Below are 17,496 nucleotides of genomic sequence, written 5' to 3'. Positions count from 1 at the left end.
ATTCTGATTTTGGAGTTCTGAAGAAATGATTAAAATTAGCCATGAATGACAAAGTATTCAGAGTTTATCCCATGAACAGTGAAGCAGCATTGCAGGATTACTAAAAGGTATTAACTGCTGCTCCAGGCTGTGTAATGAAAAATATATTAACTGAGGAGGCAGGAAGTGTGGATGGCGAAACACTATTTAAAAAACAATAAAAATAAAAAAATAAAAAAAATAAAAAAGTTAGCAACCAATTGGTCATTTGCTTGTCAAGTGTTCTGCTCATTTAGAGCACGTTGTGTTTTTAATGTTTTAAATGAGGCATATTGACAACAGGAATTTAAAGGAACATATTTTGCATGAAATAAGCCTTTATCTTTAGAATAGCCTAGATTTCTGTTCTGGGGAAACGTGTAGTATGTTCCGGCTTGTGCACATGCTGCTTTTTTTTTTTTTTTTTTCAGTACTGCATTAGAGGGCTGGATTTGTAAAGCAACTCCCAGCCGGCGTGCGTGCAGTGCAGAGTTTCTGCAGGAGAGTATACACGGTATAAACGGAAATTAAACTCGATAAGCGAGAACATTGGCTTTTTAAGCAAATAAATATATACTGGAAGAAAGCATGACTTACCTGCGTTTCTTAAGTTTGTTCGTTTTAAAAATAAAACTTATTTTAAGAATCCTACCAATACAACCCGGAAGAAAGAGGACTCGGAAGATCCAAGGAGAGACGAAAGGTACTATAAGTTACGCAATGTAATTTCATACAAGTTATTACAAACCATTATGTATACTCGTAAAAGTTATGTACTTAATGTTTGTGGGTTTTTTTTTTTTGTTTGTTTTGTTTTTTACGAAGTGGCGAATAGATGAGCAAACGACTCGCAATCAGGAGCGGTTCAGAGTCGGGCCGATTGCAGCTTCTGTGTGAACCGACGATCCGACCCAAGATCGGAAAAATAGTTCGTCTCGGCTCGCTTAGGGAGTCGATCCGGCGAGGGCCGTTTTGTTTTCTTCCATGAAAATCTGTGGCGGAAGCTTTCACTGAATTAATATAAACGACATACTGTAGGTTAAATAGAAGGGATCACTGTAAAATACATCACTACATCAGCTGCAGTTTATATCATCTGAAATTCGATTGATTTCCCTGTTATCAATTTAATACGGTATACAGCAGTGTGCACATTTATTACAACACCACATGCTTCTGTTTTGATTTGTAAGGCATATGAAATCAAACCACTAACTGAAAAATGTCAAAATAGCTCAATTAGTGAAATACATGAGACTTTTTAGAAGTTGTTTTAAGATGCCTAATGAAGTGCATATTGTTTCTTTATCACTGACTGCTGACCGAAAATTGTCGAAGGTTTTCATGCAGGTAGGTATAAAGGATATCAATGACAATACGTTTGCGTACTGTTTTCTGTCGACTGCTGAAATGTTTCAAAGATGTCGTAATTCGGGGTGTGTGGGTATGTGAAGTGTTTTATCAGAATCTTGATCCGCTAACAACACTGGAGTGATTTGTTTGTGCTGATGTCTGTTCTGGGCGTTTTCCCCTTTATAGCGGGGCACTAGCGCTTTCAAGATGACTAGCAGTACACTGAAGAATCGGGGGAAAGATATTTTAGTTTTAATTATTTTTCTTGATAATTTTCAAATGTATAATTAATCGGGGCACAAGACTGATTGCATCGCAGTTGGATCCATTGCTGTTTTTACTATGAGTTTTTATAAAGACACACCCGAGCTGGTGCGGTTATAAAAGTCGATTGAAACCTGGAATGTGTGACACGGCTGTACCTACAATAGGAGTCTTATTTCCAGCCCTTTTGTGATTGATCACAAAAAGTACTAACAATAACAACAAAACAATATTTGTAAATAATGTGACAGATCACCAGTCATTCTGAGAAGCTGCGTATGGCTGGGATAACGATGTGACTGTTTATTAATTAATTTCCTTTATCATTTTGTTGATCGTTTCTTATTATGTTCATAATATTAATACACACATGATTAAAACGCCGTCCTTCTTGTTATTAACCCTATGCGTAACACTCCCCCCTCGAATGAGGTTTTGAAAAGGAAGTGCATCCGTTTGCAAATAAGGCTGCAGGTACACTATTTGTTGCGGTTGAGTTTTATCTTTTAAATAAACGTTCAGCGTATTTTATCTAGTTGATTTCTGATATGTGGGTCTAAAAATAAGAACTATTCCAATGATTACATCTAATTGTAAAACGCTGACACCTGAGCACAGCGTTGATAAGGCTCCCTTCACCTCTCTTACTCATTCTAGACCAAGCACGCTGTATTCAAACGGTTTCATTATTTATCTCTCTAGGGTTTCTTACGGTTATTCTATTCTTTGATAAATTGTATGGGTTACACACATTTATATCTATCTCAGATCTATTAATAGGAGCAAAACAGTTAAATACACTATGGAAAAGGTAACCAGCGTGCACACACGGAGAGGGACATTTTAACCACAGTAGGAGCTGTATGATCCAGTAAAGCTGGATTTGTATTGGGTGAAATAAAACTTCTTAGTGTTTGTATTTTTTACAAGACATTTTTCAGCTTTTTATTTTGTTTAATGCGGCACTAGCTTTTGCTGCTAATCAATACAAACGTGTTCCTCGGTATTCCCGGAGTAATGCGGTTTGCGCAGAATTCCATGCGTGGACCGCTAGCTTCAGTGTCCTCGCGCTGCACGATGTAGCGTCGCAGGTATTTCCAATAGCATAAATAATAGCCTGCCTCAATACTGAAGACAAACCTACTGCCATGGAGCTGTTCAGTTCACCTGCCTCATACACAAACGCGAACACGGTGTGTGAGATGTTGGTTTTTATCGACCTCTTAAATGTAAACAATAAAAGTACAGGTAACTTAATTTTTTTTATTTGGATTTCAGTCCACGTTCATGTACTCGTGTAATTTTTAGCATTTAAGTTCCCGTTAGGTGATAAAATTTTAGCGAAAGTGTCAAAAAAATATTAAAATGTTGAAAGTAGGCGAGATACAAACTTGGTGTATTTTAACGTGTTTTGTTGTATGAACAATGTACAAGTTTGAGATTAAACAAATTATTTTTGATAATGATACTTATTGCTTTTATTGTTCATTTAAAAAAAAACATTTTAGAAGTTTGTTTTATTATTATTATTATTATTAACTGGTAGATCTAATTCCGTTTTTAAATACAAATCCGTACTTCTCCTTGTTCATTTTGCATACCGTATCCTTGTTAACCAGTGCATATTAAAAGACCCTAATAATACTTTCACTTTATACTTGAGGGTGTACAATACAATGTAATTTTGTTATAAAACAAAACTGTTACTTAGTTCCCACTGACACACAACCTTTTAACACAGTTGCTGGAATGTTTAAATTGAGTTACGATGTTCTCTGCAAGGTTGTGTGTTAGCGGCTTCTCAATGAGCGCATGAAGCATGTGAAGCTATAGTGATCTAAATCGCCGGTCTCCAATATACACCTGGTATGCGTTCAAGGGGCAGCTACCTGTAAGGATCCTTTCATAATTTGAATTCTGAAAGTGCCGATCCTTTTCCTTCCCGTGTCAGCTCGGGGATCTGTGGTGTATATCTCCCTTTTTTTTTTTTTTTAAGAATCTCCAATTTTTCAGAGAAAGTTTTCCTTGGAAAAGGATTCTTAACCAAATCGACTATGTCTCCGTTTTCTCACATTTTTTTTATTTTAGTGTAAAATAAGAAATAATTAGATGTTGTAAAGGTATTTGTATTTATCAATGTATCTTTATAAGCAATATCGTGCAAATCCAGCTGTCCTCCTAACTGCAGTGCTAACCAAGGAATATTCATGTTTTGGGGTTGCTCACTAATGATTGGTCAGCTGTCAGAGCTTTGACTTTCCCATTGGTTGCTAAAGCAGGGCCTTCAAGTGAGGCAGAGAATACCCTGGGAGATTTATAACCCGCATCTGCTTACTCCTGATTGGTCGCCTGTCTAAAAAAAATTGACATTTTTCGACTCGCCTATTGGTTAAACTCACTCAAGCCCTTCAGCTGAAACAGAGAATACCCTCAACTGATTTTCTAGCGTCTGGTAGGAAACTCCTAGACTCTTAAAAAACCTCTAGTAAACCCTGTAAGTCATCTTGGATAAAGGCGTCAGACAAATGAACAAATAATAATTAGAGTAATATGTTTCATAATATAAGCAAGCACGCAAGTGAGTGAGGCAACGTAATGTCATTGGACTGACAGTTTACTTGGCACTGTCTGGTCAGCAGAGAATACCTTGACGGTCCTGACGGCACGCCACTGATATTGATCAATGAGGTTAAAGGAAATCTCCGATCCATTTTCTAAGCTTTAAAAGAGTTTCAGAATCTGGGGATATGTATGTGTCAACTTTGTTTTTTTTCATCAGTATGTCACACTTGCATTATTACATAAGAACATAAGAACGTTTACAAATGAGAGGAGGCCATTCGGCCCATCTTGCTCGTTTGGTTGTTAGTAGCTTATTGATCCCAGAATCTCATCAGGCAGCTTCTTGAAGGATCCCAGGGTGTCGGCTTCAACAACATTCCTGGGGAGCTGGTTCCAGACCCTCACAATTCTCTGTGTAAAAAAAGTGCCTCCTATTTTCTGTTCTGAATGCCGCTTTATCTAATCTCAATTTGTGACCCCTGGTCCTTGTTTCTGTTTTCAGGTCAAAAATATCCCTTGGGTCGACATTGTCAATACCGTTTAGAATTTTGAATGCTTGAATCAGATCACCGTGTAGTCTTCTTTGTTCAAGACTGAATATATTCAATTCTTTTAGCCTGCCTGCATATGACATGCCTTTTAAACCTGGGATAATTCTGTTTGCTCTTCTTTGCACTCTTTCTAGAGCAGCAATATCCGTTTTGTAGCAAGGTGACCAGAACTGAACACAGTATTCTAGATGAGGTCTTACTAATGCATTGTAAAGATTTAACATTACTTCCCTTGATTTCAATTAAACACTTTATACTATATATCCGAGCATTTTGTTGGCCTTTTTTATTTTTATATAGCTTCCCCACATTGTCTAGATGAAGACATTTCTGAGTCAACATAAACTCCTAGATCTTTTTCTTCTGTCAGACAAAACTGTTTGCAGACACACTCGGTGACCACTTTCCCTTCACTTTGCTATTTCTGATCTTGTGTTTCCCCATTACTGTTTGTTTGTTTGCAATTGTTCTGCTTGCACAGCGTTATAGTGCTGCACGGATCACATGCTGTGATCAACCTAATTTGTATGGACGTGAAGCATCCAGAAATGTATGCCTGTTGGAAACTCCATGGTTAAGTCAATAACACACAGCCCTTTATTAATTGTAATTTTTTTTGTGTTTTGCAGTGAATGTGCACATGTTGGACAGAGCTTCTGCAGAGAGCAGGTATTGGCTGTACTTGATCTACTGTTTCTGTAATACAGTCTGAGTCCAGAACATTTGAGGAGATTCATGTTACAAAGAACAGGCAGGAACTTCACAGAAAATTCACAGTATTGTTAAAAAACATGTTGCTTAACCCGTCCTGGGGCACTGTGTGAATGCTATGATTCATCATCTTAGATTTTTTTTCTCAGAGTGCTATTGCCTAAACCAACTATTAAACCAGCATTATTTGTAACAATAACTAAAGCAGTAGGGTTAGCCAGTAGTTAATTTGGCCATTTTAAAGGGGAAATATAGTTAAAAACTGAATTTCATGACATGGCTCCATTAATCTGTCATTATTGATTGCCAGGGTGGCCAAAATAATCGAGGAAGATCCTGACTGCGGCGATCTACAAGCCCATTACAAGAAGCCAGGATCATCCTATGAGCTGAAATACTCCGGGAAAAACATTGTGAACGACCATGGGGCCTTCATTTTTATGGAAAGCTATGAACAAGCAGAAAACATTGCTATCTCACTTACAAGTGCTGTAGTCCTGGAGCTCCCAGTCAATACTCCAGCCAACCCCAGAACCGCTAGTACGGAAACCAGTGCTCTTTTGATGCAAGTCTGTTCCAGTGATTCACCTGATCAATTAGGTCAAGGAGTGTTTTGTTCTGAGTCAGGCAGTCTGGAAGGCTTCCAAGAACCTTGCATTGACCTTGAAGGCAAGTCTGACCTTGTGAGTCCAATCCAAGAGACAACGCCTCTAGATAGTCTCCTACACGATGCACCTCCAGGAGCTAAAGCCTTGAGCCAGGAGTCTGGATGCGATATCTGCGCTCCCATTCAAGAAAACACCCACATGACTGGACCTCAATCTGAAGGGCTTTCCTCCCCTCCTGCTGGTACTGGAGACCTTCTGGATTCTAGAAGCAGAGCTGATGTTGACCAACTTGAATATCCCAATCGCAATCGTTCCTGCGCAGGTACCTCTCCCAAAACCCCTCCTCGTCCCGTAGTGGCTCAGACCTGGTCCCACACATTCAGTGAACCAGATTCTGCAATTTGGGAAATCCAGGCAGGGAGCCAAGGAAGCAATCCAGTGATGTCAAAGTGGAACAAGGAAGCGCTGGGTTCCTGCTTTCCTTCCGAGAGCAGTTTACAGGCTGACAGACATTCAGTTCAAGACAAAAGCAACTTGTCTGCCTCTAGTGTCCGTGAAAGCCAGCCTATGATGACCAACAATTCCCTTCGCAATGACACCGTTTCAGACGCCTGCCTTGAAGATGTTAGCGTCTGCCCCTCCAGTGTCCCACATCTTACTGCTTCTCCTCCTGTGGCAGCACTGATGAACCAACCCTCATTTCCAATTGAGAAAACCATAGCTGGAGAAAAAAGTAGGGACGAAAGACCAAAGGCGGATGTTTCTGAAAACGTGGCTTACACCCCAGAAGAATCTGCTGACCTTTCAACTCCTGCTGACCTGAACTCTCTTGTGGTTGATGCCGCAGATAATCGGGCCGTCACTCCCTTCCACTCGGTTAGCCCAAACAAGGAACTGTCAAAGAAGTCATCGATTCCCTTGATTAACACTGCAGGCCCCCGTAACTCTGTGAAGAAATCCAAGCCTACAGGTGAGATTTATTGCATGCTTCTGAGTTTGATATGAAATAATACATTTGATGTGATATTTACAAAGGGCCACATATCCCCCTTTTGGAAATGTGTATGAGAGCACTTTAATACACTGACGTTCAAATCTGGGAGAGAGGGGCAAGTCTTGGACAGTATTGGATAACCCTTTTTTAAAGGTATGCTCAGAGCTTTATAACTAGGGCTTCTGATTCTGGGTTTAACTGATAAACAGATAAAACACCCCCTGTACAAAAAAAATATAATGATATCGGTGTATTTCAATCGGTGTATATAAATAAATAAATAAAAAAAAACACTGGAAATGGTTACTCAATTCATGTTGACTTCACCCCTTTCCACGCGAAAAATTTAAATAAAACACTTTTCCCTGTGCAATTGGGTAATGTCCCTCCTTCCTGACTTATATCTCGCATTGATTCGATCTGAATACTTTAAACCCGCCCCAACTACTGAGTGGCAGCACATTCCTACATTTCTATTGGAGGATTGAAACATGCTTGCGAGATTTAAAACAAGATTACAATTAGAAACTGAGGGTTGTTCTTGCTCACGAGATTTAAAGCTATATTACAGTTCGATTTGTATTTACACGCTCGTGGAATTTAAAACAGAATTGCAAAAAAACACACAAAAACCCCAGAAGAACGTGCCCGTGACCGTAAGGATTTCGTTGTGGAAGACAGCAAAGAAAAGGAGGTGCAATTAAAGTGTGCAAGTACTGTCAAGTTACTATACATATTGTGACAGGAAAAAACGAAAGTAACTGAAAACAATCATTTCTTATAGTATATAAAAAGCGAAAGCCCCGGGGGAAAAAAAACAGTTTACATAAAACTGAAAAGACTGAAATTACATTAAAAAAAGCACATAAAAATGAAATTTATAAAAACTGAAAAACAGAAGCCCTATTTATAACTTAATTGCTGGTCTTCCTTTTATTGTGCTTAAAATCTTTTGGTTATACAAATATTTCATTTACAGCACTGGTACCTGTGCCGTAAGTCACATGGTCTGATTGTGGCTAGACCACAGGCGTTGGTTTGAACTACAACACAGGAAGTGATCTGCTACCAGGAAGCAGCAGCAACTTCTGGTAAAACACCACAGTATCAAGAACAAGCTGTGGTGATATAACTAATAGGAGGTAAAAAAAAAAATGGACTGGAAATACTTGGTTACCACACTCCTTTTTCTAAAAGGCTAAACCTTTTTTTTTTTTTTTCTTAATTGGCTGCATTAGCTCGATTTTTCATGCACTACTGTGGAAGTCCCAGCCAGCTGTGTGTGACAATACGCAGGGAAAAGATGCATCAAATTAACAGCGCTTTAAGAAAGCAATATCTAACCAATCAATAAATACTTCCCCTGTACATTTACTACACGGGGCTGCCCTGACTACAGGACATCAGCACTGAGGTAAGAATCAAAAGACTCCTTAACCTAAGATGGCGGGTTTTCACTTCCTCCCACAAAATGGAGGACAGCACTACCCTATACAACTTGGGTAATTAACAATCAAACAAGGTTTTACAGCAAATACACACATACAGAAAAAAAGAGAAGGGTTTACTTTAACACAGCTAGATCTACGCATCCCGCTGAGAATGTGCACCTTTCCATTGTGATAGCGCCTCAAAAGCTCACCCCTAGAAGACACTGGATTACACTCAACAGGTAAGTAACACGCTTTGGTTTGGTTTTGTTGGTGCAGTTACATATTTGTTTTAGTAGACACCTTATTGTCCAGCCGCTACAGCTAAAGAGAGGTCTCTAGGCTGTGCTTGGTTAAAATGAAAGAAAGTCCAAACAAGTCCATTGCTGGTTTTACAATGTGAGGGACCTTGCTCCATCACAACTACCTTGAAAATAATGAACGAAACTCACAAAATATTGATAATACATATTTAAAGGGAGGGTAAGCAAATACAATTCATTTCCCTTAGTAGCATCAGCCAGGGGATTTTTTTTTCAGCAGCTAAATACTTTCACTTCCTGTGTTTTGTATTATGTCTATTGGTCCGACACAGGTAAAGCAAACGTACAAGGATGAACCCACACATGCAGTATACTCACACTTTCTAGGAAGTGCATTATGTCAGTTTCCTTTGTGAGAACTCTCAGAAGTGAACGTTCTTAAGGATTTGAATACCCGTAGGTTGTGGCTAAACATTTTCTTAGTGCTTGTCTGCACCATTCTTCTTTCAGATTACAGACATTCAGCTGAATAAGGGTTGGTAATTTGGATGATAAAGAAAACATGATTTTCATTGCTGATTATTACTTCATTAAATTGTATTCAATTTCTTAAATGTATCTGCATCTAATAGATGTGTATTGTGTGGATACATGCGTCTAATTGTGTACATGTTTTTAATATATTTCTATTGATAAGATCGTATCTCTGATTAGTTGAATGGCTGATCATTTGGATGTAGCCATGATAACGAAGTGTGTATAGGTTTGTATAACGAACACAAGTGTGTGTGTGTCTCTCACTGTAACTTATGTTGTGTGTGTTTTTTGTTACAGTTAAAAAGATGACAAAAGCCATGTTAATCGGGTTGGTATTTTTGGGCACCATCGTTCCTGTGGGTGAGTAACTTTGAAATAGTAACTTTCTTTATTTTAAGAAAAGCACTTTTTTAGCCAGTTGCATGGTTATAGTGATTTTGTGGGAAGTTTGGAGAACTGACTCCTTCCTTACATGGAATAGTCATTTATTCCTCCCTGAACACTTTTAACCAATCCTGGCTTCACATGTGAACCTACACCCTATTGACAGTGTTATGGCAGGTGTTTCTAACTGTCCAGCCACTAGAGCTGAAGAGAGGTCTCTAGGCTGTGCTGTTTATGATTACTTGTAAGTGTGGTGCGCTCTTCTCTTTGTTTTTCTTCAGTATCGGTGGATGCCTGTATTGGACAGCATGCTTCCCTCCCTTTCCCCTACAAAGTGAATGGCTTGACCAGTGTGAGTCATAAGATGAAAGATCTCTGCTATCTCAATGTTAGCGATGTTCTGGCTGGCTCCTGTGTTTCCTGTTCTGATCTGCAGCTGTGCCTCAGTGCATCTCTCTACCCTACTCTGCACTTCCCATCCGTGTCAGAAAGACACCGAGGCAGGTACACAGTCTCCTGGGAAGTGATAGAATCGGCACATGGGCTTTCTGACAGACAGGACCTCAAAGTTAAGGGTAAGGTTTCCTCTTTACAATGTTAAAATGCATCGTCTCAGATAAAGTCAACAGCACCTCGTGTCCCCCTTTCTGTTCAGTCCCTTTGCAGTTCTATTAAATAGTCCCTGTGGAAATCTGTAGTAATGCCCTAAAATCTGCAAAGAGAGAAATGTATTTTCTGCAAAGAACGTGTCGAATTCTGTGGCAATGACTTTTCATTGAAAAATAGTGTTTGAGTATTACTAAATGAGAAAGTAAGTTATAGTTTCAGTTAAGTAAGCAATTTGTAGTATTTGTTTATTTAGCAGACGCCTTTATCCAAGGCAACTTAGAGACTAGGATGTATGAACTATGCATCAGCTGCAGAGTCACTTACAACAAAGTCTCACCCGAAAGACGGAGCACAAGGAGGTTAAGTGACTTACTCAGGGTCACACAGTGAGTCAGTGAGTGAGCCGGGATTTGAATCGGGGAGCTCCTGGTTACATGCCCTTTTCTATAACTACTGGACCATGACTTTTAGAAGCTACACATTTGCTTGGAAAACTTATTACTGTTGAGTAAATATTTTATGCTGTTTGAAAAACTCAAAATATAACTGCTTATGTACATATATACTTTGGTAAGTAAAGCTGAAGTTTTCCCTAGTACAGTAATCTGGCTCTGCACCTTTATTTCTTATTCCTCCAAACACGCTGCCTGCGTCTCTTCTCAACACTAGTTTACCTCCTGAAACCCCCAGTCAGTGATGCAGCCATGCAGAGTGTCACTTATATCAGTCAACCGGAACAACACTGTTAACTTCATTACAATACTTCATATAAAGCACTTTTTATGCCATGTTCTTGAAAATATGAACCTAGGGTTTGTTTTTTTTGTTTGTCATGCGCTGTCCCTTAGTTGTTAAGATCCATTGCCACCGGTCTCCACCCTGATTTTAGATCCTGCAGTCCAGTGGAATTTGGTAATTCAGCCCTCAGCTTTACAGGAACTATCGCCATTTTATCAAGATTTTAAAGAAAATAAATCCAAGGAAATTGATTGATCTTCGGAAGTGATTCACCCCTACCGTGCTTAAGACACACTGCACGGCCATGTGATCTTGTTTAGCCAATCACGGTGTTTAATTTATCCAAACCATTTCATAGTTGTATTTATTTGAGGTTGTGTGGCATTATAATAATTTGTTTCCTGCTGACGCTCGCACTGAATTCCACCACACTTCTCACTATGCTACACTTCTCACTTTTGCAATATCATTTTTAGTTTATTTAATTACATGATAAATAAAAGATCTAAATTATGTTCATAGTTTTTTTATTTTTTAATTCTACTAAATCCTGCAGTTCTAGGTGATCCAAAACGCTTGGCCATTGCTGTCGGTACCACTGATCCCACACTCGCATTGCTGTCGGTACCACTGATACAACACTCACATTGCTGTAGGTACCACTGATCCCACACTTGCATTGCTGTAGGTACCACTGATCCCACACTTGCATTGCTGTAGGTACCACTGATCCCACACTTGCATTGCTGTAGGTACCACTGATACAACACTCACATTGCTGTAGGTACCACTGATCCCACACTTGCATTGCTGTAGGTACCACTGATCCCACACTTGCATTGCTGTAGGTACCACTGATCCCACACTTGCATTGCTGTAGGTACCACTGATACAACACTCGCATTGCTGTAGGTACCACTGATCCCACACTTGCATTGCTGTAGGTACCACTGATACAACACTCGCATTGCTGTAGGTACCACTGATCCCACACTTGCATTGCTGTAGGTACCACTGATACAACACTCGCATTGCTGTAGGTACCACTGATCCCACACTTGCATTGCTGTAGGTACCACTGATACAACACTCGCATTGCTGTAGGTACCACTGATCCCACACTTGCATTGCTGTAGGTACCACTGATCCCACACTCGCATTGCTGTAGGTACCACTGATCCCACACTCACAACTTTTCAGTTTGTTTTGCTATTCATTGAAAACTCTGCATGTAGTGGCGGCTAATGGCCCTTTATTTTTCTGGAGTTACTTTAGTTGTCTTTCTCTTTTTTCCCCTAGAATGTGTGACTGTGCCTGTGCCGGACCAGTTTCCAGGTAAGTTGTGTTAGCTGTGTTTCTCAGGGTTACAATGTGTATGTGAGCTATACCTGACAGCCAGCTGCCAAGCGCAAACCGTTTTCCAAGTCTCTCTGTGCTGATATTGTTTCCAGTTTGCATTGTATTGAGAATCAGATATAATCAGAACAGCCAGACCACGTCTGCCATTCACACACCGTATTAACTGGGCCTGTTTGAGAATGAAAAGCTCTCTTTGAATTCCTCCCAGGTCAGAATGCCACCCAGAAGCCAGCAGATCAAGGTAAAAAGGAAATATCTAGAAATGTGTGTTTTTTCTTTTCATTGTTTTGCGTAGTCAGATGCAGTAAGATTGTGCTCATAAGAAACCAGCCTTGTAGATCGTTTCCAGAGGTGTGGCTCTGGGGCTGTGCTGTTATCCTGTCATTTCCTGTGCAGCAGGTGTAATGACTGAAAGAAAGTGAGTTTGAGGCTCAGGTGGGGCCCTAATACCTGCTGCACAGGAAGTGAAAATAGAACCAATGGCCAGCAGAATGATTGGAGTTGTAAGAAGGTAGTGTTTGTGGGAGCCCTGGAGTGATGGGAGTGATCTTCGACTATGGGCTGTTACACTTTATACTCCTCTCTGGGACTGAAACCAGAGGAATTTCAAACAACTGATAGAAAACTCACTGAGTGTACAGAACTTACCTCATTCTTATTTGTATGTTTTTTAGAACAAGTTGGAGGGAAACAAAACAGAACACGTAAGTACAGCAGCTCAAATACCCTACAAATTGACTAGAGGACAAGAACAATATTATCCCATATCCAGTATTGTTTTTTTGCTCTTTTTGTTTTCCGGAGTTTATTTTTCACATTGAGACTTCATAGAAGAGTTTCTTCCATGCGTAAATCAAACTCTGGGATGTGCATGCCCTTTATGGGGAGGTACCAGAAAGGAATAGGTGTAGAAACAGACAGAACTCAGACAGCACTGACTGCTGGGGATTCAGAGTGTATTGGGTCTGAAGTCCATTTTGAGTGTAAGTAGAATATACAAAGAAAACAATTCATTCAGAGTGTGCTTGTCTGGAGTTACTGTTGCGCTTTACGTTATGGACGAGGTCAGATAAAACTGCATCTTACATGACTGTATGTGTTTCTCAATTCCAGGCACCATCTCCATTAGCATTGCTGTTGTTGGTGTTGGCATTGGCTGTGCTGTCTTGGCTGTCCTTGCAGGTCTAGCTGTCCAGACTCATCAAGTTGAATCATGGCTGCCCATGGTGGCCCTACACTCTGTTGACAGTGTTAATGAAAGGTGTTTCCAATTTTTTGTGCATTTCGTGAATAGCATTATTGTGAAACGTATGTCTGTCACTCATGATCCATTATCCAATGGGGAACTATCATTTACAAATAATGTAAGAGGTTTGTCAATGCATTTCTCATTGCATGAGGTCGTCCTATTGGCAGGATTATAGAAACGCTGCCTGCTGATTGTGTTGGTGACCTTGACTTGACCTCTGACCTAACATGGCTGTGTCAAGGACCTGCTTGTTTAAAGATTGTTTTTTCAAATTCTGTTTTTATTAATTAAGAGTTTGATGTTAAAGCTAGAATGGAAAGGGTTTAACTCAACAAACCCATCACAACAGCACTGTATCGCTCTGATGTCGAAGGGGTTGGCTGATAATCAAGTTAGTCTCTTACTCTAACCTTGAGTCTCACATTGATGATGCAAAAAGTACTGAACCAAAGCTTTTTGGGATGGGTTTCAGCAGCTGGGCTTGTACTATGCACCTTTCTGAGCTTAAACTTTTTAAAACTAATTTTGAAGCATGTGATGAAAAACAAGAACTGCAAACCAAATGACTTGTGAGAATGTGAGTGCATGGTCTTCAACCCTTTGCAACTTTAATCCAGCCAACAACACTCTAGAACAGCTTCATGAATATCAGACACATCTGACACCCTTAACCTCAGCATTATCAGTAATCACCTGTGCTAAAGGATACAGAGGATCAGAAATCACGTCTACCACCCTTAACACCAGCATTATCAGTAATCACCTGTGCTAAAGGATACAGAGGATCAGAAATCACGTCTACCACCCTTAACACCAGCATTATCAGTAATCCCCTGTGCTAAAGGATATAGAGAGATCGGAAATCATGTTTACCACTCTTAACACCAGCATTATCAGTAATCGCCTGTGCTAAAGGGGCAATGCTGATTGAAAACACAAGTAGATAGAGCAAACCCGGCTGGTTCTTCTCTCCAATTCAAATGAAGAGGATATGCTGCCATTCACTTACTATATAACATTTGAACCCATCTAACAAAATTAGGGCCTTCTATATCCCATGTCAATGCTACGGTCCCTTCTATATCCCATGTCAATGCTACGGTCCCTTCTATATCCCATGTCAATGTTACGGTCCCTTCTATATCCCATGTCAATGCTACGATCCCTTCTATATCCCATGTCAATGCTACGGCCCCTTCTATATCCCATGTCAATGCTACGGTCCCTTCTATATCCCATGTCAATGCTACGGTCCCTTCTATATCCCATGTCAATGCTACGATCCCTTCTATATCCCATGTCAATGCTACGGCCCCTTCTATATCCCATGTCAATGCTACGGTCCCTTCTATATCCCATGTCAATGCTACGGTCCCTTCTATATCCCATGTCAATGCTACGATCCCTTCTATATCCCATGTCAATGCTACGGCCCCTTCTATATCCCATGTCAATGCTACGGTCCCTTCTATATCCCATGTCAATGCTACGGTCCCTTCTATATCCCATGTCAATGCTACGGTCCCCAGCCTCAGGCCCTGGTTAGAAGACATAGCATTCAGAAGCCACAAGCTCTGAATAAGGTGTGTTATGGGAATGTTTCTGATTGACATTATGTTTTTATATTTCAGGGATGAGCCGCAGGAAACTCTCAATGGATTTCTGGATCCTAACCAGGGAGCCAGTCCTGGAGACGAGGAAGCAGGGAATGGGCTGTGCCAGGACAATGAAACCCCGTTTTAGCTGTTTGCTCATTTTTTTCTATGTCGCATGCTTTTATGCTTCCCTTTTTTAGCACTGTAAACCATATCATGCTTTTTAAACAGCAACATATGAATGTAATACTACTATTACTCATAATTACTGAGTACAAATTATGGATTCAAATTCCTCATAATAATCCTGATAAAGAATGACAGATCCTCACCTTACAAGGGCTGTTGCAGAAAACCATCGAAAAGAAACCTGAAACTCATCCACTGCCCTGCAGGCTCCTGATTGCTGTGCTGTACTGTATGTAGCTCAAATAAAACACCTTTCCTGTGCTTGCCCTGCTGAAAAGTGTACACATCATGTGAAGGGTGTCTTATTGTAACCAGATTATTCTGCCTTTTATTGCCACTGTGCTACCATGCAGTAGAGCGAAACTGGTAAAGGGGTACTTGAGCTGAAACCGCCCGACAAAAGGGGTACAGTTTTTTTGTTTTTTTTACATTGAAAACCACTGGATTAGTTTATTATAAATCACAAAAGAACACATTTTGTAATTACTGTTAAACATTGAAAAAAAAAGTTTTTAACTTTCAAAATGTTTTATGCTGGGGAAGACCTCTATACACAGGATAAGATGGATTAGAATTGACAGTGATTGGTTGATTACTCATATGTCATTTTTAAAAGATAGAATACCATCAAATAGTAATTTATACATTTTTGTAACGTTTTTCTCCTGTTTATTTTTCACTTTTAAAACACATATTTCCACTCATCTTTTGGTAGGGATCAAGATGTTCAAGAAAGGAGTTTTCATACTGTGCCATTCATTACATGTCTGGTTGTGTTAATATGCAGGTTAACCTGAGGAAATGATACATAGCAAAAAGAAAGGTAATAAGGCATTGATTTAACTGATAACAACGGAAAGTGACTCAGCCGAACAAAATTTTTGTGAAAATTCAGTCATGAAGGAACACGACTATATATACAGTGCCTTGCGAAAGTATTCGGCCCCCTTGAACTTTGCGACCTTTTGCCACATTTCAGGCTTCAAACATAAAGATATGAAACTGTAATTTTTTGTGAAGAATCAACAACAAGTGGGACACAATCATGAAGTGGAACGAAATTTATTGGATATTTCAAACTTTTTTAACAAATAAAAAACTGAAAAATTGGGCGTGCAAAATTATTCAGCCCCCTTAAGTTAATACTTTGTAGCGCCACCTTTTGCTGCGATTACAGCTGTAAGTCGCTTGGGGTATGTCTCTATCAGTTTTGCACATCGAGAGACTGAAATTTTTGCCCATTCCTCCTTGCAAAACAGCTCGAGCTCAGTGAGGTTGGATGGAGAGCATTTGTGAACAGCAGTTTTCAGTTCTTTCTACAGATTCTCGATTGGATTCAGGTCTGGACTTTGACTTGGCCATTCTAACACCTGGATATGTTTATTTGTGAACCATTCCATTGTAGATTTTGCTTTATGTTTTGGATCATTGTCTTGTTGGAAGACAAATCTCCGTCCCAGTCTCAGGTCTTTTGCAGACTCCATCAGGTTTTCTTCCAGAATGGTCCTGTATTTGGCTCCATCCATCTTCCCATCAATTTTAACCATCTTCCCTGTCCCTGCTGAAGAAAAGCAGGCCCAAACCATGATGCTGCCACCACCATGTTTGACAGTGGGGATGGTGTGTTCAGGGTGATGAGCTGTGTTGCTTTTACGCCAAACATAACGTTTTGCATTGTTGCCAAAAAGTTTGATTTTGGTTTCATCTGACCAGAGCACCTTCTTCCACATGTTTGGTGTGTCTCCCAGGTGGCTTGTGGCAAACTGTAAACGACACTTTTTATGGATATCTTTAAGAAATGGCTTTCTTCTTGCCACTCTTCCATAAAGGCCAGATTTGTGCAGTATACGACTGATTGTTGTCCTATGGACAGAGTCTCCCACCTCAGCTGTAGATCTCTGCAGTTCATCCAGAGTGATCATGGGCCTCTTGGCTGCATCTCTGATCAGTCTTCTCCTTGTATGAGCTGAAAGTTTAGAGGGACGGCCAGGTCTTGGTAGATTTGCAGTGGTCTGATACTCCTTCCATTTCAATATTATCGCTTGCACAGTGCTCCTTGGGATGTTTAAAGCTTGGGAAATC

General features: G+C 40.0%; 1 protein-coding gene across 3 annotated transcripts; it reads left to right on the top strand.

Moving 5' to 3' along the window:
* The first annotated feature begins 33 nt into the window (after positions 1-33).
* LOC117422122 (uncharacterized) lies at positions 34-15,678 on the top strand. 3 transcript variants are annotated; one of them, XM_058991275.1, is made up of 10 exons: positions 34-721; positions 5,378-5,417; positions 5,770-7,037; positions 9,589-9,651; positions 9,957-10,250; positions 12,322-12,357; positions 12,590-12,622; positions 13,056-13,085; positions 13,495-13,642; positions 15,262-15,678. In XM_058991275.1, exons 1-10 carry the CDS (start codon positions 607-609, stop codon positions 15,371-15,373), a joined length of 2,139 nt encoding a protein of 712 aa, XP_058847258.1. In that variant the 5' UTR covers positions 34-606; the 3' UTR covers positions 15,374-15,678. The 3 variants fall into 3 exon arrangements, with proteins under 3 accessions (XP_058847258.1, XP_058847260.1, XP_058847259.1); XM_058991276.1 differs by lacking the exon at positions 34-721 and adding an exon at positions 1,937-2,883; XM_058991277.1 differs by lacking the exon at positions 13,495-13,642.
* Positions 15,679-17,496: the final 1,818 nt, after the last annotated feature.

The sequence above is a fragment of the Acipenser ruthenus genome, chromosome 18 (assembly GCF_902713425.1).
Source record: "Acipenser ruthenus chromosome 18, fAciRut3.2 maternal haplotype, whole genome shotgun sequence".
NCBI lineage: Eukaryota > Metazoa > Chordata > Actinopteri > Acipenseriformes > Acipenseridae > Acipenser > Acipenser ruthenus.
The sequence above is the reverse complement of the archived record's forward strand: the minus strand, read 5'-3'. Positions and strand labels throughout refer to the sequence as shown.